Source organism: Suncus etruscus, chromosome 6 (assembly GCF_024139225.1).
Source record: "Suncus etruscus isolate mSunEtr1 chromosome 6, mSunEtr1.pri.cur, whole genome shotgun sequence".
Classification (NCBI taxonomy): domain Eukaryota; kingdom Metazoa; phylum Chordata; class Mammalia; order Eulipotyphla; family Soricidae; genus Suncus; species Suncus etruscus.
Window position 1 is genome coordinate 107,573,271 of NC_064853.1, and position 26,428 is coordinate 107,599,698.

At 35.3% G+C, this 26,428-nt stretch overlaps 1 protein-coding gene and 1 non-coding gene across 2 annotated transcripts in view; both read left to right on the forward strand.

Annotated features, from left to right (window-relative positions):
- Nucleotides 1-26,428, forward strand: part of ATP13A5 (ATPase 13A5) — a 140,534-nt gene that overhangs the window by 101,781 nt on the left and 12,325 nt on the right. The window contains exons 23-27 of the mRNA XM_049775922.1: nt 32-141; nt 3,127-3,223; nt 6,379-6,451; nt 17,425-17,599; nt 19,927-20,129. Coding sequence (XP_049631879.1) covers nt 32-141; nt 3,127-3,223; nt 6,379-6,451; nt 17,425-17,599; nt 19,927-20,129 — 658 coding nt within the window. The remainder of the gene's footprint in view (nt 1-31; nt 142-3,126; nt 3,224-6,378; nt 6,452-17,424; nt 17,600-19,926; nt 20,130-26,428) is intronic.
- Nucleotides 6,627-6,792, forward strand: LOC126012739 (U1 spliceosomal RNA). The gene has a single exon (XR_007497145.1). It is a non-coding gene; the product is annotated as a U1 spliceosomal RNA (small nuclear RNA).

Here is a 26,428-nt window from a genome sequence, read left to right on the forward strand (position 1 = left end):
TTGTGTGCTTAACATGGACTTACTATTCTAGGCTTTGAAAATGGCTCATGCGGGCATCTCTCTGTCAGAGCAGGAGGCATCTGTGGCATCCCCTTTTACCTCAAAAACAGCCAACATCGAGTGTGTGCCTCATCTCATCAGGTGATTTACTTCTTCCCTTTTGGGTCTCATAATAATGGCTCTTTCTTTGCCTGTAAAATAGAATTGAACTGTAAGTGGTAAATGTCACAGCAGAGCTCTGGCATGCTACTACTTGAGCACTAACTAATTGGAGCATGAGTACCATTTGATGATGCTGGTGAAAGTGATGAAAACTGATTTCTGCTTTGCCTTAAAGGATAACTGGACAAGAAATTATGTGCACAATTCAAAGCTTAGAGTTATATTTCAAAGCATATTGCATTTCTTCCCTCTCTTCATTATTTTGTATGTTAAGTGCTTATTGGGCTTGGAAATAGGTGAGAAAGCAGAAAGGGTAATTTTACTCCATCAGATAGCAAACTCCAAATGGTGAGGATGACAAAATAAAAATTAGTATATCTCCAAAAAGAAGAATACAAATATTTTCAATTGTTTGGCAATGTTTGGGGGAGAGTACACAACTAAAATCTATATATTTCCCTAAGTAAATCTCCCTCCCCATCCCTCCACTTTAATTTGTGAACAGAAATACAGAAATTCTAAGCCAGGATAATAATATAGTGTGCAAGGCATTTGTCTTGTACACAGAAAACCAAAGTTCAGTTCCTGGCACCTCATGTGGTCCCAAAGCCCTGCCAGAATGCAGTCAGGAGTATTTCCTGAGCCCCAAAACAAACAAACAAAAAAAATATAGATGTATGGGAGTTCAGAGGCCTAAAATACCAGTTGTGTCCATTGAAGCTCAATTGATTGAAGGCCCTACAAATTCTTGCCTGGTTGCACTAAGCTCTTGATTATATTTATCCAGAAGGCATTGAACTTTAGCTACTTTTTCTTTCACATGTGGCCCTGCACATTTATGAATGCAATAAACATTTTTAAAATACAAGTCATGATGCAAAATTTCTCTAGTGGCAGATGTTTTAGTAAGACTTCAGGGGAGAAGCTCTTTGCTTTTATATTTCATAGATTCATAAAAATTAGATATGGTTCAGCTCTACTAAGCCCATTTTGCCTGTCTATCCTTGATACATGTTTATTCCTGAGCAGATCTTCTCCTTAGGGGTGAGAAGATGCAATTATAGATGCACAGGTTCAGATCCATGAGTTTACTTTTTTTCAGTGAAACATGAATGATTTCTCATTGATGTTCCAATCTATTAGGACAAGGACAGTAACTTACTCACTTATGCGTTATTGTACCTAAAACTATGCCATCAGAGCATTTTATGGATGTTTGTGGAATGCATAAAGAAATGAGTGAGCTACTTGAGGTTTATAATCATTAGGAATAGTAGCCATTTTGGGCAGGATCATGTCAGAACTTTATAAATGGACTTTTTAATATATAAAATATATTAAATATATAATCTTTATATAAGCACCATGATTACAAGCATGATTGTAGTTGGGTTTAAGTCATAAACAAAACACCCCATTTTACCAGTGCAACATTCCCACCTCCAATGCCCCTTCTCCCTCCTTCCCAACCCTTGCTTGTATTTGAGATAGGCATTATACTCCTCTCACTCATTAAGATAGTAATGATAGTCGTTAGTGTAGTTATTTCCCTAACTGCACCACTACTATTTGTGGTGAGCTCATATTGTGAGCCTGTACTTCCGGCCCTCATCTCTCTCATCTCTGGGGATTATTACAATAATATCCTTAATTTTTCTTAAAACCCATAGATGAATGAGAATTTTCTATCTATCTTTCTCCCTCTGACTTATTTCATTCACCATAATAAATTCCATGCACATCACACCTATATCCATTGCAGCACTATTTACAATAGCAAGACTCTGGAAACAACCAACATGTCCTTCAACAGATGAATGGCTAAAGATATTGTGGTATATATACACAATGTAATATTATGCAGCCATCAGGAGAGATGAAGTTATGTTATACTTTTATTATAACTTTCTTTGAATCATTTACACAAGGTAGGAAAGAGGAAGCAGTCATGCTTATCCCTTCTATTCCACCTCTGAATTGAAAATAAATTATAGCATTTCATGGTCTGGTGGAAAATATCTGCCCAGAGTATCCTGGTTTATTTTCTACCCGAACTTTCATGTTTCCTGTATCAAACTGCTATCAGTTATAGCATTTTTCTTCTCATATTCTTATTTTATTAACACATCTTTGAACACCTAAATATCCAAGTAACCAGAACTGAACAGAAAAAATATTCAAAATTACCAAAATCTCTTCTACTTTGATAAGAAGAGACTTATTTGCCATGTCTCCTATTATCTCCTAAAAATTACTTTTCATGCTACCTTGGTTGACTGGTCATGATCCACCAATCAATCAAGACTCAATTCAGGCAATGATTAAAATTGCAAATGGAATGTTTTTAAGGAATAATATTTTCTGGTTAATATTAATAAATTTTATTTTTGTATTTGTTTCTTTTCATTTAGCCTGAATTTTTCTTGCCTTACTTTATCCAAAAGAACCAATTTCACCTCAGATTCAGAGTCACATATACTTTTCAAATGTGAGAAAATCTTTCCATTTAATTATGTCTCTATTTTCTTACAAATACATTACAATTCTTAGGAGCAAGTATTATTATTATTCGATGATTCATAGCATGTCAACCCATGACATATTGCACTTATTGTAATACTGGATTGTGTTTTTAATGTGCATATTAATCCTCCTAATTCACTAAAAGCTTGTTGAAATAAGGACTTTGTCTTATTCACTTAATATCCTCCATGACTCATAGTGAAGTTCTGGTGCCTCATAAGCCCAAATAAAAGTAACTATCTAATCAACAAGTAAGGTTATGATTCAAGGAGAGAATTAATTAGAAAATGTGTAGTTAAGTAATTGAGAAGATTACTCTATGATAAGTGAATGTGTATCAATAGGCTATTAAAATTGAACTTTTTTGAAATATAAAAGAACCTGGAAAATGCATATTATGCCTAACCAGTTATTTTATTCTTCATTTTTTTTCTTCTGCAGAGAAGGCCGAGCGGCTCTAGTTTCATCCTTTGGAGTATTTAAATACTTGACCATGTATGGAATAATCCAGTTTTTTGGTACATCACTTCTCTATTGGGTATGAAACAAAATAATCTCTTCCCAGTTCTAATTGTTTATTTGTCCCTGGCTTATTCTTTGACTTGCAGCTTTTCCACAGGATTTGATGTTCTATAAATGAGTGACATCCCTGAAGTATATGCCTGCAAATGGGGAATTAGTATAAATGTGCATGAACCATGGGGCTAGAAATAAGTAGAAGTGCAGAAGTTTCCTAGGAGTGTTGTTTTCTCTTGATAACCTGAGGCACTTGACCTCTCCAAGCTTTTATTTCTTCACTTGGAATGCAAAGAACACTTCAGAACAGCCTAAATATACCTCAGCAAAAGAGGATCAGTCTCCAACCATGGAATATTTTGGTCAAAAGACTAAGAGATGAAAAAAAAGATGTTGAATTTGATGTTGAAGAACTCACAAACTAGAAAAACTTTACACTGGACCTTTACTTCTGAAACTTATAAATTGCACATTTACACATATCACTAATAAAGAAATAGCTAATTTTAAAAAGAAAATAAAGAACTTCAAATTATGATTTTTTTTGTTTTTTGGGGTCACACCCATTTGATGCTCAGGGGTTACTCCTGGCTAAGTGCTCAGAAATTGCCCCTGCCTTGGGGGACTACATGGGACACCGGGGGATCGAACAGCAGTCCTTCCTTGGTTAGCGCTTGCAAGGCAGACACCTTACCTTTGGCGCCACCTCACCAGCCCCAAGAACTTCAAATTATTTAATAAAAATAATTTAATAATTAATTAGCTATATGAAGAAATGAGTATAGAAACAAAGTGAACTTTTATAAGTTCAGTTATAATTCAATCAACAGTTACCAGTAATACTTTCTGAGAAAATGAATGAGTGACAGTGTAATTAAATAGTGGAGAAGATGAATCCATAATTCATCATGGAGGTGAGTGAGAGGATTTTAGACGCCACCATTTAGAAATCTGTTGATTATAAGGATCACACACACACACACACACACAAGAGTGAAGAGTATCCAGGTGACCCCCCCAAAGAAAAAAGAAAAAGAAAGAAAGAAAGAAAGAAAGAAAGAAAGAAAGAAAGAAAGAAAGAAAGAAAGAAAGAAAGAAAGAAAGAAAGAAAGAAAGAAAGAAAGAAAGAAAGAAAAGAAAGAAAGAAAGAAAGAAAGAAAGAAAGAAAGAAAGAAAGAAAGAAAGAAAGAAGAAAGAAAAAGAAGAAAGAATTGGAAATAATAACATAACTGAGAGTAAGGAAAACTAAACTCAAGTTCTATCTTGAATATATCTATACCCTTGGAACAAGTGATGTCTTGTCCTTAACTAAACAATTCCCTCCATTTGGTAAGTCAGATGACTGATTTTCAAATATGTTTATGAATCTGTGAAAGTTGTTCTTAGAATGAGAAGTAAAACCACCTTTGATAATATCTACCTCTCACCCTACACATATATAATTTTACCACTCAGAGAGAAAGCGAATATAACAATATAAAAGTAAAAGGGACATAAATAAATGGTAGCACAAGGGTTGCTATGGAATAATTTGCAGCCTATCAAAATGTTTTGCTTTGGGACCATACTTGCTGTGCTCAAGACTTCTGGCTCTGAGCTCAGGGATCATTGCTGGTAAAAACTGGGCAACATACTGAATAATGGCCATTGAACCCAGGTAAGCTGTGTGCAAGACAGACACCTTACCTTCTTTTCTATCTCTCCAACCTTCTTATAAAAAATTGAAAGGAGGGGGTCGGAGCGATAGCACAGTGGTGGGGCTTTAGACTTGAATGAAGCAGATCCAGAACAGACCTGGTTCAATCCCCAGCATCCCATATGGTCCCCCCTAGCCAGGAGCGATTTCAGAGCACACAGCCAGGAGTAACCCCTGAGTGTCACCGGGTGTAGCCCAATCACCCACACCCAAATTGAAGGGAGAACTTGAGTTACAAATTCTTACAGATAGTGGTGAGGACGAGGAAGATTTGGGACATTGGTGATGGGAATGTTGCACTGGTGAAGGGGGTGTTCTTTACATGACTGGAACGCAACCATAATCATGTTTGTAATCAAGATGTTTAAATAAAGATATTAATTAAAAAAACAAAGAACACACTAAAGTTGCTTACTCATATAGTCTGAAACAAAATAAGACTGTACCCCCAAAGATTTTACCTAAAAACGTTTGGCCTTGATTTTACCATCTCAGAAGCCAGAAATATTTTTTATTTTCAGACATCAGTTCTGTAATATGCTCAGAGACAAGTTAATTTATTACTTAGCCTACAACTATGAAGCATTGTAGGCAGACCTGGTTGTAAGACAAGTTCCCAGAGATAAAAGACTTGAGTCTTGCTTTTAAAGGCCTCAATTCCACAAACATAAATTTGAAATGGTTTAACTTCTACACATGGGCCCGGAGAGATAGCACAGCGGCGTTTGCCTTGCAAGCAACCGATCCAGGACCAAAGGTGGTTGGTTCGAATCCCGGTGTCCCATATGGTCCCCCGTGCCTGCCAGGAGCTATTTCTGAGCAGACAGCCAGGAGTAACCCCTGAGCAACGCCGGGTGTGGCCCAAAAATCAAACATCTACACATATTTGTATATGTCTCTGTGTAGTTCCAGGGATGAATCCAGTACCCCATGTATGAAAAACAAGTTCTCTACATTGAGCAATGTTTACACAAGCTTTAGAAAGGCAGGTGTACCAAATTGAAATCTACAAAGGTCTTACTTGGAAAAGGAGAGTTCAGTTTGTGAAAGTAAATGAATTCTAAGAGAGCTGTGTTGAAAATCCTATCTATGCAGGAGAGAGAGAACCATCTCGAGAATGATTTTGAGGTTGTGTCTTTCATGTTTGAAGTTCCAAGAAAAGCAAGAGTTTAAGATCTGATATTGAGCATTAAACTGTTTAATTTCTAGGCTATGATTTCAGCAGCTAGAATGTATAGTGCGCTTTGATATTTCCCAGCTAACTCACTACAGATAAGGAGTGATTCTTACTGCTAATATGAAATGATTATTATTAGTAGGAAAATAATAGTTTGGTTTGACTCTATTCAATAAAATGACTATGTATGTTACTTTCTCCCTAAAGTTGAGAGAAAATGACAATTGTTTCTTTACTATCTTAAGAAAAAAGTTTAGAATGAAAAAATATGAAATGACTTACATTTTATTTTCTTATTTTTTAGCAACTTCAACTTTTTGGCAATTACCAGTATCTCATGCAAGATGTAGGCATCACCTTGATGGTCTGTTTAACAAGTAAGCTCTTTTAGTAAATTAAGCTGTATTATTAGTATTTATTCATTCAGTTCTAGAACTGATCAAGATTCATCTTTACTATCAAAACATTATTACTAATTCATTTTTGACAGACATATTGGGAAGTAGAGTGAAACATAAAATTCTCATATTTAATATTAAAATATTAAAATAGATATTTATCTGGCCAGGGAGATACCATGATCATGAAGGTGATTTCTCCAGGGCAAGGCTCATTCATTGCAGTCTGGATATGCTGACTCCTGAGATTTCCCCAAAAGTGGAAAACTCAACTGTATAATTTGTGGTAGTGAAGGACTGTGTTAACGCTCTACCCTGAAAAAATAAAGTCAAATAGAAAATGGATTTTTGACCTCACATAATGGTACACATATTCTGATTTGTTTGTAGATTTAAGTTTTTGTTTTGTTTGTTTTTTGGGGGGCCACACCCATGTGATGCGCAGAGGTTACTCCTGGCTAAGCGCTCAGAAGTTGCCCCTGGCTTGGAGGGGCCATATGGGACGCCGGGGGATGGAACCACGGTCTTTCCTTGGCTAGCGCTTGCAAGGCAGACACCTTACCTCTAGCACCACCTCACCAGCCCCGATTTAAGTTGTGTTTTGTTTTTTTTTGTTTTTTTTTTTTTTTTTTTTTGGTTATTGGGTCACACCTGGCAGTGCTCAGGGGTTATTCCTGGCTCCAGGCTCAGAAATTGCTCCTGGCAGGCACAGGGGACCATATGGGGCGCCGGGATTCGAACCGATGACCTCCTGCATGAAAGGCAAACGCCTTACCTCCATGCTATCTCTCCGGCCCCCCCGATTTAAGTTTTATATAAAGAAAAATGTGCTAGAATATGAAGGAAGGAAAAATTTGTAGTATCTAAAGGTCACTTTCTATTACTCAGCTATACTTCGAATTGGGGTGAAACCTGATTTTTGTTAGTCTTTGATGTGCAAGAAAAAAATGTGAGCATTTTATTCTAGTAAATTTCTCTCAAATGTAAGGTATGGATTACAATAGCTATTGTTCATTTCCTTCCTTTGAGATGACACTGATAAAGTATTTCCTATCAAAGAACTCAGGACTTGATACTAACTCTTAATATGTGAGAAAGGTGACTGCCTCAACCAAGAGCAAAGAAAAATAATGGCAGAGTTGTCTCTTTCTCCTTGTTCAACACTGGGAGTGTTATGAAAAATAACAGATAAACCATCGGCAATGCAGGATATTAATAACCTTGAGGATTTCATGTGCCATCTTAAAACATGAAACTGATATTACAGTCATTTATTACATCAACCTAATGATAAAAAATACCAGTATCAGTGATATAAGTGACATCAATTTTGATTCTGAGAGTTGCAATATCTAGTCATAAACCATTCAAATATTTTACATGTTATTAATATTCTTTTATATAATAAATACTTTTATATAATGCAATAAATGTAATGTAATGACATAACAATAATAATGCTTTTATAATGTTGCACAGTTGCAAGAAATTTCCATGATTCACTGGTGAACATTGTTAATGATGCTATAAAAAAACAAAAGCAAAAAAAGAATCCTAAGAATTTTTAGGTAAAGGTTGTGATTGTATTCCACTGCTAAAATTTTTGGCAAATCCCAAAATCCCAGGTAAAATATTCTTATAGTATTGAGATAATTTAATAAAATAAAGCATGAAAAACTTGCACACGGTTCTTTGCACCTTGTAAACTCTAGTTATAAAATAAATACTCTGCCCATTTTTACTTCTTGGGATTATTGCCAAAAGTGTTAATTCTTGGAAAGACTTATACACTATACTGATCATAGGAATATTTCGAAATTATTAGATGATTTTGAACTCATTATTTTGAACTTTTACTAATCCCACGATATTGTTTATTGATGTGTTTACTCTTTTCATGACAATTACCTATTAATACTTATGCCAGAGTTGACATGCATGGTAGGAGAGTCTCAAAAATGTTATAAAAGAATAATGTTCAGCCAAAATGATATTTTATCCAACTAAGCATCAATACAGTGTAGTGGTTCAGTTAGTATTGGGTACATTGGTGATGGTAATCCATAATTAAGAAAACAGGGTTTGCTTTTCACCTGTCTCTGAACTATTTTGTTTTCCATCCCTGCAAAATCTTTTATGGCATATAGAGCATTTACCAGTCAATTTCAGGCACTAAAACAGCCTCAATACCTATTTCAAGTTTGTGTCCAGTTCAATACTGTGTTCTTATAAAATATGCCAGTGACTTGAAACAAACAATGGGAGAGAAGGGTATCTCTACATTCCCTGGGTTACCTTTTTGGTGTCTGCTTTAGGAAATGCCACAAGAGCAAAGGGCTTCTTAAGTAGATATATTGCCCTTCTCTCCTGACAAGTGACCTCTAACAGGAAAGTAAATCCAGGCAAATGTTTATTAGTACATTGTAGAGTTCTTCAGAAATTCCCTGTGGATTGATCTAAATATCACTTGGGTGATGCTGTAAATCTCAGAATTCATTTCAATAGCCTCCTAGTAGTCCAGACTACTAAAATTTTTTCTATTGCTTGCCCCAACAAATAGAAAAACTCACCTTGAAGAAAATATTTTCCAGCTATATTTCTATTTTCCTTAAGAAAATATGCTCAAATTAGATCAGAATTTGTAAAGCTGAGAAGCACTGATGACTCTCTTCTTTCTGTTCTCGTTGTTTGCATCTTTTTTATTATTATAATAATTTTTATTTTGACCAAAGTGGATTATATATCTTTCACAGTAATATTTTAGGTACATATTGACATTGAATCAGGGGAATTCCCACCACCAAAGTTGTCCTCCTTCCACCTCCATTCCCAGCATGTATCTCATATCCTCCCCCTCCCCCCAGGCTTCTAGTATAAATGGTCCCCTCCTTGTCTAGCTTGTTGTAGATTGGGAATCAATTCTGCTGTCATTGGCTTTGGATTTAGTCTTTAAGTCTGATCACTTTTTATTACTACTTAGTGGTCATACAACTGTTTGATCTTGATACACACAATTATTTCCCCTTCAATTTGTGAGGCAGAACAAGATGGTTCAAGTTATGTGGTTCTGTTTGAAGAAAAGAAAAAAATAAAATGGAGCAAAAATCAAACAAGCAAAAAATGGGTGGAGTCCTTCTAGAGGCTATAAATATCAATTTGAGGGAAACAAAAGGAAAAGGGAAGAGAAACACAACAATACAAAAAGAAAAATCAAACAAAATATCCAAAAAGCACCACAGCAATAAAGACAATCACCACACAATAACCACCGTCCTGAAATAAAAACAAAATGCAGCACACAAACACAAAAAAATAACAAAACCAAAAAAATTTTTTTGCTGCTGTTTTTTTTTTTCTGCATAGGCACAGTAAATATTAGGGAGTTAAGAAGGGAAATTCTCTTGGCCTAAGAGATACAGGGCTTTTACTCATTCACCTTTCAAGTTACCTTAAATGGTGATGCAACTATTAAGACTGCTCAACCTTATTGCTTGTCTTACTGCTGCTAACAAAATTTCTCAGTATCTCATTTATAAATCTTTTGGAGAGAACATTTATTGACCTAACTTTAAAATGATACCCAACCTTGCTCCATATTTATTTTTATGAAGAAGGTAGAGTTTGGTTATTTCTTTCCATTTAGACCATCTTCAAGAAGGCAGTATCTAGACTAGTGGTGCATTCATCCATTACATAATTTATATGTTCTATATAAATATATATTATATAATTACACATAATCTTGCCTAAATTCTCTTAGTGCCTCAGTGAATTCTAAAAGCTACCATGTCTTTATTTTCTTTATAGGATTGTATGAAAAATAGCTCTCATAATAAACTCTCATTATGCACACTCAAATCTTTCAGGTAGTTGAAGTAGGTTATAAGCCTTTTGAAATTTGATTTACATGACTTAACATTGTCCTTAATAATAAACACATCCAACTATTTAGAAGAAGCAAAGCTCTATCAAAATGATAATGATACAATTAAAAATGTGTTTGTGAGGTAACTATTTAAAATTGCCAAGCTCATACTTTGCATCCTATATTCTGCTCAGTAAAGGTCTAAAAGTAAAATGAGACAGAATTTCTTCCTTTAGGAATCTCACAATCTGCAGAATGCATATATAGACAGCTAGATTTAATGCAAGACACATTGCACTCAAGAAGGAATAAGAGTAATGTGCTGTGGAAACTCAGAGGAGGGAATGATTAATTCTGGATAAAATATAATACTTCACAAATGTTCATTCCTCTGTGCACAATCTGATAGCATATATCATCATCATTTTTTAGAAAGCCTGGATAATTCAGAAAACCCTTTTCTTGCTGTTGATAAACAGTATTGGTGTCCAAGTTTATATTTCAGGTCTTGTCATTTTGTGCTTTTAAAATTCACAAGATTCACACCATTCAATATACTACAGAGCAGAGAACATGGAACTTTACAATCCAACAGATAAGAGTGGATGTCATCACACTATCAATCATTAATTGTAGGTCTTTTGAAAGGGACTCTATTTCTCTGAACCTCAATTTTTATTACAATATAAGAAATAAAATGATCTATTTTGATAATATTTATAGAAACAAAGATATGATTCACAGAAAAAAACCCTCTGAAATCCATTAGGAATGTAAGTAGTAATCATTTTTATGATTTGCAAATATATATCTATTCTCTTTCAGAAAATATTATGAGTATATATATTCTTAAAGTTAAAATAGTTTGATGCCATGACAATAATGTCAATAATTAACAAAATAATGGTACATAGCAAACTATTTTACAACATGGTAGTAGCTAATACTTTTGAATTTTAAATTGAACGTCATTCAGCTGATCTATGTGGGCGTAGCTGAGTCATTCTATTTTAGAATGCAGATATATGGGTTTTCATCAGGATCATGGGTTTGATTCAGATGTGCCCTACTTTCAATCTGAAATCAGGCAGAATTAGCAGGCCCAGCATACTCTCATGACAGATCTCAAAGAGTTGAGACACAGAAAAATCCAAGGGAAAAAACAGGCTTCAATTTTATGTTAGCATCTCTTTGACCAAATAAAATTACCCATTAAAAGCTAAACTTACATAATAAGACCAATAGTTCAATTTCTCTCAGTCCTTGTGAAAAGAAAATTAGGAAATATATGACAAAAAAAGAAGATAAAAATTCAAGAAGCCAGACACAGTGACACAATTATCCTTTCTCTATGCTCCCTGTCCCCTTTTATGAACTCTATGGTCACATTCTACCTTGACTGGAAGCTGAAAGAAAAGCCTATCACTGCAACTTCTGTCTTATAAATTCACCACAGTCTCCATTGTCTCATTATCATAGTTGACCATATTCTATGGTGTATGCCCTTTCTTTGTGTGCCCGTACAATGACTCCTGTTGCCAGGTTCTAGTGAGGTCATATTTCACAGATGAAGATCATGGCCCCCAAAGACTGCTCTTACTTCTGTTGTGAGCTACAAGTTTGGAGTTTTCCATGCTACCTACACTTCGGACTGACTATTCAAAAAATTGAGAGTTTAAACTATTCCTTTTGGTTCAATAATTTGCTACAACTCAGAGAACTCTGATAGTATGAGTTGTATACAAAGTAGTATGTATTCGAGTCCCTGAACTTCGGGCTTGGGAGGTCTCTCTCCCTTCCCGGAGCAAGATTTTAGCCGGCGTGGACGGCCAGCTGGCAGACCCCTCATGGGCCAGTGGCCTTTAAGTCCAGCCCAGGGTCAGGGGGGTCCGCAATTGGGTCACACGACCTCCCTCTCCCCCATTCCTCCGGATCTCCAGGTGGGTTTCTGGGAGGAGCTGACGGGGCACTCTGGGTTTTTCCCCACCCCCAGGCCGGACCGGGACATTGGCCTAGGGTTGGGCTTAGGGGGTGGAGCTGGATCTGGTGGGTGGCAGAGAGGGGCTTAGCTATATCAGTTTGTCACTGGTAATCTCATACCAGTCTACATTTTGCAAACCGCGCGGGGGCTAGCGCCCCCGCGCGAACATTTGCTCCTTCCCACCTTCAGTACCCCCGATTTACCCTTCTTTAACTTCAGTAACACATAGTTCTTATCTCTAATCTAAGACATACAGTATATCTAACAAATCCCAGAACTATTTAGAAGGACACAAATTGAACACATATCTTTTGAATATTTTATGGGTATTTTCTTTAACTGATGTAACTCTGTATATATTCTTCTTCCTTGATGTTTCTATTCACTTTTCATCTTATCTTTTCTTTGTAAGCTGTTAAGTAAGGATTGTTGGTGGAACTGTCCCTCAGTTCGATGCCTATGATTGAACTATGTCATGGAAATTTCTGGTCTTGTCCCTATTGCCTTTAGATGCACCAATAATGCCCCATGGCATTGATCCTTGTTTGCATAGACACATTAAAATGGGAAAAAAATACATACAGATAAGTTCTTATCTAATAAATCTCAGTACAATGTACCTTACACCCTGAACATTGATATAATGAACTGGCACAGGCTTCAGAAGAATGGGCATCCTCCATACACGCCGGAACCAGGCAAGCTATCTACGAAACATCCAAGGTCTTTTAGAACAACAGCGGGAAGCAGTCCTCTACCAGGAAAGACACTACCAAGGGTCTGACATCGACCTCTTATAAAGAGACTTCCGTTTCCACCGAGAAGACTTGATAGCAACAATGACCTGCTCTACAGGACATGGTTCTCTCTAGTGCCCCTTAAGTGGGAGGTGAAACGAGAGAATGCTATGCACCATCCTGACTGCAATATGGGGCATGCAGACTCCAGGATCTTTAATACAGAAGCATGATACCAACAACAGAGACTATGTGAGGAATGGAGGTGTATTGCCACTACAGAGGATGACTTGAATTGAACAAACTAATTTGCCTGGAGCCTAGAGTCAATCCTGTGCCAGGAAACTTCAGGGTTAGGGTCTCCTTGTATTTAGACCATAATTTGTCTTTCCATGTCCCTTATGTTTTGGTGGGCCTATGCAAACAAATGCCACTTGAATACCATTTTTTACTATGTTCCCTTGACTCCAACCCTTAAGAAAAACAAGCCACTAAAACTTTTGAGGTTAACTTAAACTAGGTAGTATGTACATGGAACTAGAGAAATGTACTTTGCCCTCAATGTTTAAGGAGCTACATAAGTATAATGTCTATAGATTATATTGTGTGCTGCTAAGAAATAGTATGTACTACAACTGGGGATCTGAGGGACAAGTAATTGTACTGTACATGGGTTCAGTTTTGTTTTTCTAAATGCTCTTTGGCTGAAAGTTCAAGGCTGGGACATCATCGATGGGACTACCGAGAATGCTGTTTATGGGTGATTGGGCTTCCACTGTAACTTTACCCTGTCCTCTTCTTTACATCTTTGTTGTCATAATTAAAATAAAAAAAAATATGAAAAAAAATATAAAGAGTGGAGAACAGAAAAAAAAAGTAGTATGTATTCAATTGCAATTTTTCAGCATAACAAAATATGTATAGACATTTCATAGTATAACAAAAGAATATAAATCAGAAGCAGGCAAAGGATACTTATAAGACAAGGCTTGGGAAGGTCCTAAATGTGCCATTTTTATTCTCTCTTCTATACATTCTATACCTTCTCCTTGCATGTCAAGCAAGCTTTGCCAAATAGAGACACTATCTTAGCTATCATCACATTAAAACCCACTGTGTAGGCATAATTGATGGACTCAGGGACCATATTTGTAAACTCAAGCTCTAGCTTCTCTTTTTTTTCCTGAAAGTTGGGTTGATATTTAGCTCAAAGTCCCAGACTTCTACTCATAGAGCCTAGATGCTTGGCATCACTAACCCCACACTAAGTTGTATTAGCACAAACACTTACCGTATTTTCTGGCGTATAAAACAACTCTTGAAACAAACAAACAAAAAAAGTGAACCGAAAATCGGGGGTCATCTTATACGCTGAGTATATTCCAAAAAATGTTTCAATATGCCACTAAACGAAAATTATCTGAATATTGCCACAAAACGAATTTTCCAACTCGATCCTGCACCAATCACTGCCAGGCTGCTCGGGACCGCCTCTCTAACTCAGCCGATCCAAGCAGGCTTTTGATGCATGCAAATTAGATGATGTTCTGCACCAATCACTGCAAGGCTGCTCGGGCCGCCTCTCTGACTCAGCCAATCCAAGCAAGCTTTTGATGCATGCAAATTAGACAATGTTCTGGACCCGTATCTACACTGTCAAAAGCCTGCTCAGATCGGCCAGAGTCAGAGAGGAAGTCTATGACAGTATAACCTTTGAACCTTTGCTTGTTGTGATTGGCTCACTGTGGTACATGAGCACAGGAACACATGCAGCACATGCAGCACAGGAACGTTCTGTCTGATACAGTGAATATAGGTCCAAACCTATGTTTTAACTGCAAAATTAGGGGGTGGTCTTATACGGTCGTCTTATACGCCGGAAAATATGGTAGGCTTACCACAGCCTTAAACTATTAGGACTCTATGCATAACAAAAACATTCTAATTAATTCAGGAAATTCCTAGGAGTTCTAAGATATATTCTAGAAAAAATGTCAAAGGCCAATTAAATTCTTTGCTACAATGATTTGGAGATAATGTCCAGGAGTTAAGAAGGTTAACCTTTTATTTTATAATTCAGGACCCCTTTCAGAGATGTTAATGCCTGGGGCTACTTTTTAATGTGATGTGAAGGCCTGACAGGTTACCTTTTGGTGCTCTGCTCAAGCTAAGTGATACTCAAGTTTGGAGACATGTGACATCACCAGACTTAAATGCAGCAGTGTTAGATGCCATGTAGTACCAAAAAATGTATGTAGTATGGCCTCACATAGGCTAGATATGTGCCTTGGAGTTTTCACATAAATTCTTTATTGCACAGCCCATCTGTGTCTCATACTTCAAGCTCTTCAAAATTAGGTGTAATGTCCTTTGCAAAAATTCACAGAAACAGCTGAATTAAGAAAGAGGAGCTTCACTGAGCAAAAACCAGCTTTTAACCTGGGAAGTGTAAAGGAAGCTTTAGACAGGCAAGCAAGCATTCAGCATCATGTCAAGCAATGTTGAGTTGATGTAATAGTTTTTCCAAACCTATACAATATCCAGAGAAAATTATACATATTAATGAGAGGAAAGAGTGAGCATGCACAGTTGAAGAATATACAGTTGAACAGATATTATCACATATTGCCTGCATAGGAAAGAGTGGAGGAAAGTGATCTAAATTAAGGTGTTTAGCATGGTAATGAGAGGAAACAGGTGATCATGAGTAAAAGGCAGTCTCTTCTGATCAATTCTATCTGGTACCCTTATTCCAAGATATTTGCCAGGCCCTGTCTTAGTCTAAGCAAACATCAGATGTTGCAGTTTTAGTTCTTAGGAAGAACTTGTCACACCACTTGAAAAATAAGCCTTTGCTGGGGTTTATTTGCTTCACCCTAGGAGTTGATTTTAGTTTTGAGTAGAAGAAAGTTGAACACAAAGCTGTACAAAGTTTTAGTTATTTATTTACAAGGTCTTAGATAATAATAATAATAATAATAATAATAATAATAATAATAATAAATGTTTTAGCATAAATGAGTTTGAAAAACATTTAGAGGGATCGGAGTGATGGCATAGCGGTAGGGCATTTGCCTTGAACACTGCTGACCTGGAATGGACTGCAGTTTGATCCCCGGCATCCCATATGGTCCCCCAAACCAGGAGCGATTTCTGAGTGTAGAGCCAGAAGTAATCGCTGAGCAACACTGGGTGTAGCCCCCAAACAAAAACAATAAAAGAAAAACAAAAAAATCCTTTAGAGATCATTTAAATATTCAATATATTAATTTTATACATGCAAAAAATGAAGAACAAGATAGCTTATGTAATTAATCCAGGGTACCTTTTCAGCAAACTGAGATATACTTTGGTTTTTATTTTCCCTAGCTAGACCCTTAGTCGCCAATGCTCTGTATTTAGAAGCATAAACACAACTCTAAGCATACAAACTCTGTATTTTTCCTTATACACAGACTAGTAATAAATTAACAAAAGAAGATGTTGACAGATGACAAAGCAATAACTGAAACATGGCTTTGGCTATGATTGATTATATTTCTAACCCTTGAAATATAATATACCTAATTACAGACTTCACTATGCTTTCTGCTCTGATGGAGATGTTATCAACCTAGAATATACAATTTCTAAAAAGGATGTAATAACTTCTCAGTGTCACTTTGTATTTATTGATTTGCTGATCTTTGCTCATGGCCAATCAGTGTAACTTAAAAAACTTAAAACTTGCATTAAGGAATGTAATATTTTAATTCTCTCAACTGGAATCAAGATATTTTAAAATTTCTTTTTTAATAGAATCTAATGTTCATCTATAGTTTGTTTTTATGCTTAGAAGAGAACAGATGCTTCCAGTGATTATCCCAGCATACTGAAATGCCGAGAGAAGGATAACTGAATGAATTATAGAATATCTTTTTATTTATTTTTTTAATTAATTGATTTCACACTTCTTAGCATATAAAGATCAGTGAAGCAAGATGCCTTCTTACTTTCTTCACCTCAGTTCTCCACTTCCCCATCATTAGTGAAAAATATTTCTGCTTCTCTATGTGAAAGGATATATTCATCCTGAAATATCATTTCCAGTCAGAGTGACTGTGGAGAAAACATGGAGCACATGCAATATAGTGAATGTTTACATCATAGCATTTCTGATCCATTACATTTCTAAAGAGAAACTAAAAGCACAGAAGAGGCAATGGCTGCTATCTTGGGATGTGCAAGTGGGCTATGTACTTGTCTCATTGTAAGATCTCCATCCAATGTTTATTGAATCTTAACCTGAATGTGAGTCAACATAATATGCCTGGTAACCCTGTGTTTTCATCATGAAATTATAACAAGTAAAAACATATTTGTCTTTCAGTGAGTTCTACTCATGCTTACCCAAAGCTGGCACCATACAGACCAGCAGGACAACTCCTCTCTCCACCTCTGCTCCTCTCTGTCATTTTGAATACCTGTTTCACCTGTATTGTGCAGCTGAGTGCATTTCTTTTTGTAAAGCAGCAGCCCTGGTATTGTGAGGTTTACAAATACAGGTACAGTAAAGTAGTTTTAGTTTTCCTTTCATTTTTAATCTCAATACCAGATTCCTCCCTCTCCAAATTGAAGTGTGCATGCTCAAAGAAGTATAGTTCTGAACGCATGTATGAGACAAACTAATATATCCCAAAAATGATAATAGCTTATCTTGATGCTATCATTGGCTAGCTCTGCCACACTTGTCTAACTTTTTTATCTGCAATGTAAAACAATATTAGATTAGACACAGTTTAGTATTAAATTATAATTCATGTCATCTATCCCCCCTTTGTACAAGACTGCTTGTGACTACTAATTGTTTCTTTATCAATTTATCCAGCAAGCATTAACTGAACATCTGTTCTATACAAAGAACATTTCTGAACCTTTGGGACCCAGTAAGAAGCTTAAATGTTGCATTTGAATTTACTGTTGAAAATAAATCTGATCTACAGGCAATTATACCAATAGTTAAAATTTTCAAGCTAAACAACAAAGCCAATGGACTAAATTTATGAGTTTGATTATTGAAAACAATGGCCATTGCAAATAGATCAATCAGAACTGAGAAAATCCACACCATAAATATTCTTCTGAGCTAGCATTATGCAGCTTGAAGCTAAGGATTTGTTGGGAATCTGATAAAACAAAATAAAAATAAGTAAATAAAGCCAAAACAAATATTACATTCAAAAGCAATTAACCCAGCAGTAAGAAAGAAAAATATGCAAATGAATAATTGTAAAAATGAGCTAAATGCATCAGTGAAAGAACATTTCAGATACAGTGATGTCTCGGGAAAAAAATTCCTCATTAGAAGGACTAATCCAGAGAAGTGAAAATTTGGTTAGCTGGGGGACAACTATTCTTTTCTATAGATTGGAGTATACGGTTCATAAAAGTCTAGAAAAATATAAGGCCAGAAAAGTAGGTTGACAGTCAGATATAATAGGGTCATGGAGTCTCATAGGCAGAATAAAATAATGTTTAGATCCTTGGAAGATCTTCAGAAGAACAAATTAGAATGAAGAGGTTCAAATGTAGAAAGCATCTATGGACATCTGAAAAAGGAACAATCCAGACTGCTTCTGAAATTTTTTCTGTTTTGTCATTATATAGAAGTGAACAAAATGTTATGGAATTTGTTGTCAGTAGTTATTGGAAGAATAACTTTAAAGTTGAGCATTCACATAAAATAAAATGTTGTCTTGAAATAAATGTAGAGATTTCTCCACTCCAATTGCTCCAATGAGCAATTTTTGGACACTAAAAGTATATCTGAGAATTCAACTTAGTGTTGACACTATAGGGTCAGAGAGGTAGTATGAGGGTCAAAACACTTGTCTTACATGTAGCCACCTAAGTTAGATCCCATGTATCATGTTTCCCTGAGTACTGAGGGAGCAAGCAATAGCAGGGAGTGCAATAGCAAAAGTAGATGCTGAATGCTGCCAGGTGCAGCCAAACCCACCCCAGCCCCCACAACATGACACTAATATACTCTAGAGATGGCATTAGGTTATGGGTTCAGTCTCCATTGTCTCTATTTCAAGTGTCAGACATAAGCTTGAGGTTTTTTTCTGTGCTTCTGATTCACTGCTTTCAGAGTTGAAGATTTCTGAGCTTCAATGTCTATAACATGCTCAGGCTATCCTCTTTGCTTCTGAGTGACTAATTACAAAAACATTTCTAGAATGCCCTTCTTGGTTAAATAAATATACTAGAGTGACTTACAGAATTCATAAGTCTCATAGTTCACCATACCACTACTCTTAACAAAGAATATTATTCGGAAGCCAACTGTTGGAAGAGGTTCATTGGGTTAGGTATGGAAAATGGACATGGAACTTCAATACCTCTCCATGTATGACTTTCTCCTACCAAATATCAGTTGCTCACCACCCAAATACTCTCTACATCTTCTTTTTTTTAGTCTTTATGCAGGCTTCATTAATCAGACATGACCACATAATTTATTATCCTTTAACAATTGTACTCAATCTGCAATCTGCAGCCATTTCCCATAGTTCTGGGGCAAAATTTGAATTCCAATCCTCTAATTGAGTTATTGGTACTCTAGGCCTTAAACTCCAATCTAGTTACTTCTAAAATATCACTTTATTCACACTACAACTCTATTAAAATGGTAAAGATAAATTAAAATGGTAACTTCATTAATCTCAATACAGAAATTCCATGTTTGGGGGAGAACTATGAATGAAAATCAAATATGTATGAGATAATTGGTAGTGTCCCATCATAATAAAAAGTTTACCTCTTTTTTTCTCACCATCAGGAGAAAAATAGAATAAGGAACCTTTAAACACTGGTTATTCTTTTGTAGTGATTGTTATCTGGTGAACCAGAGTGACTTTTCAACAAATGTGAGTTTGCAAAAAAACTGGACTGGAAATGCAACTATGATTCCTGCTTCCATTTTAAGTTTTGAGAGTACCACACTGTGGCCCATCACCACCATCAGTTGCATCACATTAGCATTTATCTTTTCTAAAGGAAAACCTTTTAGAAAACCCATCTATACCAATTGTAAGTATGTGAAGTTTATTTTTATTATTTTCTATTGTTTAATTTTTTTAAATATTTCCCATTGTCCTTAGAGAAACAAGTCTGAAATGAGTGTCTGAGATGCAACAGTTGATTTACTTTAAAATAAAGACTGAACTGTTTATAGGCAATAGAGCCTATACAGAAATATTCCCATTCATTACTTAATGAGCATAGAATCCTGTTGTATTGCACATCATCAATAATTGTTTTAAGTACATGTTAATAATATGTAAAAATATTTTTGTGAAAGACTGTAACCAACTCAAACGTAAGTTGATTTCCTAACAACATTAAAACACTATTTACTATAAACTGTTTACTATAAACATTCTGTGTTTTCTTTGATCGCAGATGGTGATCACATTTTTATACTATCATTTCCTAAATTGTTTACTAATAACACATTCATCTATATTTTGTGGGTTTTCCTGTTTTTTTCTTATTTGTATAAGCTGCTTATTCCTTTGGGACCTTTAACCCATTGCCTGTATGCTTAGTAAGTTTTTTCTCATTATAAACTAATATTAATTACCCTTTTTCTGGTTTTTAAATTTAAAAAATCATATTTAACATTAAGTTTGAACTGTAGTTTGAGTTACTATCAAATTACTTTATCTAACTGGATATGACTTTTCCCTTATATTTATTATTTAATATATTTTGTTTGTTTGGAGGCCATACCCAGCAATACTCAGAAATGCATTCAGAAATTGCTCCTGAATATAGGATGCTGGGACAAAACTTCAATTGACTTTAAGCAAGGGAAACATACTACTCTCTGTACTCTACTTTTGGTCCCATTTAGTATATTTTTGTTCATTTTCTCTTCAACTGCATGTAATTCTGCCTTTATCATATTATAGTTTCTTTATAATTTATAGATTTCATTATACCTACTTTATATTTTTGTTTTATTTATATTTTGATTTCAATGTAGAGAAATTTTCTAAATTATATTTTCTGTTTTACTAATATACTTATCAATTCTAGATCTACCATTATTATTCTTTAAAAATTTGAGTTTTACTCTAGGTCTTCTTGGAGTGGGTACAAGCAGACTCCCAATCCCCAGCCCCCAAACTGATGAAAGCCTTACTCACATCCTCAAAGCTTCTTCCAAGTCAACTCACTTACCCAGTTCTACAAATCCTGGAATTATTGGAGAGCACATCTGTATACAAAACCTCCAAATTCCAAAATACTAACATCCCAGTAGGAACACTCCAAATTAGGAGCATAGAAGCTAATAAGTTCAACGAACTAAAACAATAACACAGAATGTTCAGTTAACAGCTGCTTGGTAAACCCTCATATAATGGCTTAATAAACTCATTGTGAGATATAACAATTTTCACAAATATTCCTTTACTGATGTATTTTTCAACAATTACATTAGTCATTTAGTTGTAGTAAGCAGTATAAGATAAATTATTTTGTGCTTGCTAAGGGAGCAAGCATGGGTGGGTGGGTAACTGAGGACAATGGTAAGGGAAGTTCACACTGGTGGTGGAATGAGTGTTGGACTATTGAATATCCAAAACTACAACAACTTATAAGCCATGGTATTTAAAGAAAGCATTAAAAATTAGTTTTATAAATTTTTGTTTTATTTTGCTTTTGAGTCATGCCCTGTATTTCTAAGGGCTTACCCCTTTCTCTTTGCTGAGGGATAAGCATTGGTGAGTTCATGGAACTATATGTGGTGTGGAGGATGGAACCCATCTTCATATTCAAGCAATTATCCTACCTACTATACTATCTCTCTAGTCCAAGTTATAATAAATCGTAGCAAACTATATTCTCATTTCTTTTTGTTTTTCATACATTTCTTACTTTTCTTTTCCATTTATTCCTCTGGATAAGGTCTACCATAAATTATTGGAATTAAAATAGTACTCTGAGATTGTGATACTTTAAGAAGAATTTGTTTATACAGTTTATCTTTCATTTTAAATATGTCATGTCTCCTTACTTTTCATGTTTTGTTTCATATTTTTGTTTTTTGTGGGAGCCACACCTGGCTATGGATCATATGCAATGCCAGGGATAAAACCTGGGTCAGTAGTATGCTTGTCAAGTTTCTTCCATGCTGCACTATAATTTTTTGGTCCATGCTTAGTAAATATCAGTCTTTTCTATTATGATTCTGCATTTTCCTTAAAAAGAATGTTATGATTAAATATTTTTCTTTTGTTGTAAATAAATTTTATTATATTTTATATATTTGATACATATGTTTTGATATATCCAATTGTTAATGATATTTTAAATAAATTAATAAATATTAATTATTTGTATGTTGTAAGAAATCAGGTGAGGGTGCTAAAGAGATAACACAGTGAATATTGTCTTATTCATTGCCTAACCAGGTTTCAATCCCTAAGCACAGAAAAAGCATAAGCCTTGAGTAGAGCCTGATATGGTCCCAAATCAAATAAATAAAAGCAAAAAAGACAAGGTGTAATTTTTACTTTTAAAATAAATTTTAATTAAACCACTATAAAATTCAGTTATAAAATTTTTTATGACTGAGTTTAAGTCATGTCCAACACACATTTCCTCACCAGTGCACATTTTCTGCCACCAATATCCCCGGTTTTCTTTCCACACTCCCCTCTGCTCTTTCTCTGCCTGCCTCTATAAATAATTTTTCATCTCTCTTTCCCTCACTCATCCTTCTCTTCCTTATTCCCTCTCGTTCTTTTTTCCTCTCATTTTTTGCAATATGGTTACTGAAGGATATTATACATACCACTTTATCTTCTGTTAGCAACCAATTGTTGTCCAGAGTAATCATTTCCAACTATAAATGTAATATTTTCCCTTCTCTTTCCTAACTTCACTCTCCTGGTCTTTCTGGAAAGTTTCTACTAGTGACCAGACTTCCTGCTCCTCAAAACTATTGTTTTTAGGTATTATTATCATACTATTCTTTTTATACCACAAATGGGTACAATTATTTTTGTATCTATTCCTATCCCTCTAACTCATTTTTCTCAGCTTGTAAGATTGATAAGACTCTTCAGATCATCCATATTTATTCCCTCATTTTTTGATTAGATTAGGTGAAATTTTGTTAAGTTCAACTATTGTCTTATTTATCATATATTTTAATCTCTTATCAGATGAGACTCAGGTGAAAAGTTTCTCCCATTTCTTGAGTGGTATTTATATCCGTCCTTGCCAGCACTGGTTGTCCTTATTCTTCTTGATATGTGCTAGCCTCTGTGGTGTGAGGTGATATTGTTTTGTAATTTTTATTTGCATTTTATTTATTTATCCAAATTTCATGAGTTCATTTTTTCTAACACTTGTGTAGTATTCCATTGTGTAGATGTACCAAAGTTTCTTTATCCACTTATCTATTCTTGTACATTTGGATTGCTTTGAAATTCTGGCTACTGTGAATAGTGCTGCCTATGATTTTTCTGCATTGTGTTTTTTTTTTTTTTTTTTTTTGGTTCCCTAGGGTATAGGAACAATATTACTGGGTCAAATAAGAGCTCAATTTCTTTTTTCTAAGGAGTGTCCATATTGTCTTCCAAAAAGGTTAGACCAGTCTACATGTTCCTTTTTCCCCACATCCTTGCAAGCACTGGTTGTCCTTATTCTTCTTGATGTGTGCTAATCTCTGTGGTATGAAGTGATATTGCTTTGTAATTTTTATTTGCATTGCCCTGAAGATTAATGACATGAAGAAATTTTTTCATGTGTATTTTAGCCATCTGTATTTCTTCTTTGAGGAAACGTCTTTAGCTCTTCTCCCCCATTTTTCAATTAGATTAGGTGATTTTTTGTTAAGTTCAACTACTGTCTTATTTATCATATATATTAATTTTTTATCAGATGAGACTTGTGTGAAAAGTTTCTCCCATTCCATGGATGGTATTTATATCCATTAAGGGATAGAAGCATCTTACCTTAATTTAGTCCCATTTGTTTATTTTAGCTTTCAATTGTGTTTCCATTGTTGAAGATATCTTTATTAGATTTCATGGAGAGTTATGCCTATGTTTTCTTAAATATACCTATGGTTTCGGGTTTGTTATCAAGGTCTTTAATCCATTTCGATTTGACCTTTGTTCTTGGTGTCAGGAAGAGGTCTGAATTTAGTTTCTTGCACATAGCATCATTTGTTGAAGAGGCTTTCCTTGCTCCGATTCACATTTTTGCTCCTTTCTCAGAAATTAACTTGTACAGAAATTCAAAGGCAATTACTGATATTGTGGCTTTTAAAGTTGTATTCTCAGCTACCGGGCCTGAAAGGAGGATGCAGGGGAAGTGTGCCCTCATTCTCTTCATAAAGCCCTGGTAATATCAGTCCAAATACTGATATACCTGAAGTTTGGTCAGATTGGTGTCTCCAGAGAGAATCATAGAGAGTTTGGTGAGGCAGGGCCATAAGCAAAATAGTTTATCTGGTTAATGCTTGTAGTTGGCATGGTTTTGGCAGTGCAGGGGTTTGGCCCACACTCCTCTCCCAAGATTTCCAGCTTTCTGCTGCATAGCTAGTGTACCCATACATTTTCACAGCTTGGTTTGCATCTTATTCTAGAAAAGAGTGAGTCTATGGAACTAGGCAGGGTACAATCATGGTAACTGCATGTGAGCACGGTTACAACTGTGAGGCTTCTCAGAAAAGGAAGATAGGGAAAGAAGGTACCCACACTTGCTCCAAAAGCCTTGGTGATATCAGCACAAATACTGTTTGTACCTAGTTTGTTTAGTCGAATTGCTGTCCCTAAAGAGAATTGTCAAATGGTGAGGCAGAGCCATAATCCCTATAGGAACATACCAATCTAACAGAATAGATAATTATCAATGGGAGTTTACTAAACCTTCTTCCATTTATTAATGACATTATTAGAGATAAAATAATTTTCACAAATATGTTTACTACTATACTTTTTCTTTTTTCTTTTTTTAAACTTTCTTCCCTTCTTTTTATTTTATCTTTCTATTCTTTTAAAAATAACTTAGCTATCACTTATCTGGAAACAAATATATTATGTTCAACTGTGACTAATATGTGATGCATTTTCTTTAAATAAAGTAAAAAAATAACATGTGGGGCCAAAGTGGTGACGCAAGTGGTAGGGCATTTGCTTTGCACACACTAGCCTAGGACGGACCGCAGTTTGAATTCCCAGCGTCCCATATGGTTGCCCAAGCCAGGAGCGATTTCTGAGCACATAGCCAGGAGTAACCCCTAAGCATCACTGGATGTGGCCACCAAAAAAAAAAAATAATAATAATAATGATAATAATAATAATAAAATAACATGTCATATACCTAAAGATCTATGTTAGGTTAATCGATTCTTTTTCACTTACCTGAGAGTATGTTTTTATTTCAATATCATGCCATTTGAATTACTACTACTTTGTAGTACAGTCTGAAGGTATTTCGCCCATCTTCTTTATTCCAAAGAACTTCTTTGATTATTTGTGCAGGTAAATTCCATGTGAATTTCAGGAGTGTTTAATCTATTTATTTTTAAAATGTTAAAGGTATTCTTATAGCAACTGCATTGAATCTGTACAATAGTTTGGGGAGTACTGGCATTTTAGTGCTGTTAATCCTAACAATTCATGATCATAGGATGTGTTTTTATTTCCTGTGTTGTCTCTTATTTCTTTTTTTTTATTTTTATTTTTTTGGGTTTTTTTGGCCACACCCATTTGATGCTCAGGGGTTACTCCTGGTTAAGCGCTCAGAAATTGGCCCTGGCTTGGGGGAGACCATATGGGACGACGGGGGATCGAACCTCGGTCTTTCCTTGGCTAGCGCTTGCAAGGCAGACATGTTACCTCTAGCGCCACCTCTCCGGCCCCTGTCTCTTATTTCTTAAAATAGTGTTTTTGTAGTTTTCTTTGTATAAGTCTTTCACCTCTTTAGTTAATTGGTTCTGAGGTACTTTATTTTTGAAGTACAATTGTGAATATGATTGTTTTATAATGTCTCTTTCTTCTCTGTCATTATTTATTAGTATTTTAGCCCATCATTTTACTGTAGAGATATATTGTTTCTAAAACTTTTTTGGAGTAGTTAGGGTTTTTTATGTATAGTATCATACCATCTGCAAATAGTGAGAGCTTGAGTTTTCCCCCCTTTATCTGGATGTTTGTGATATCTTTTTCTTGCCTAATTGCTATAAGTACTTCCAGTACTATAGTGAATAGAAGTGGTGAGAGTGAGCAACCTTGTTTTATGTCAAATCTTAGAGAAAAGGCTTTAACTTTTCTCCATTTAGCATAATGTTTGCTGTGATGTGAGC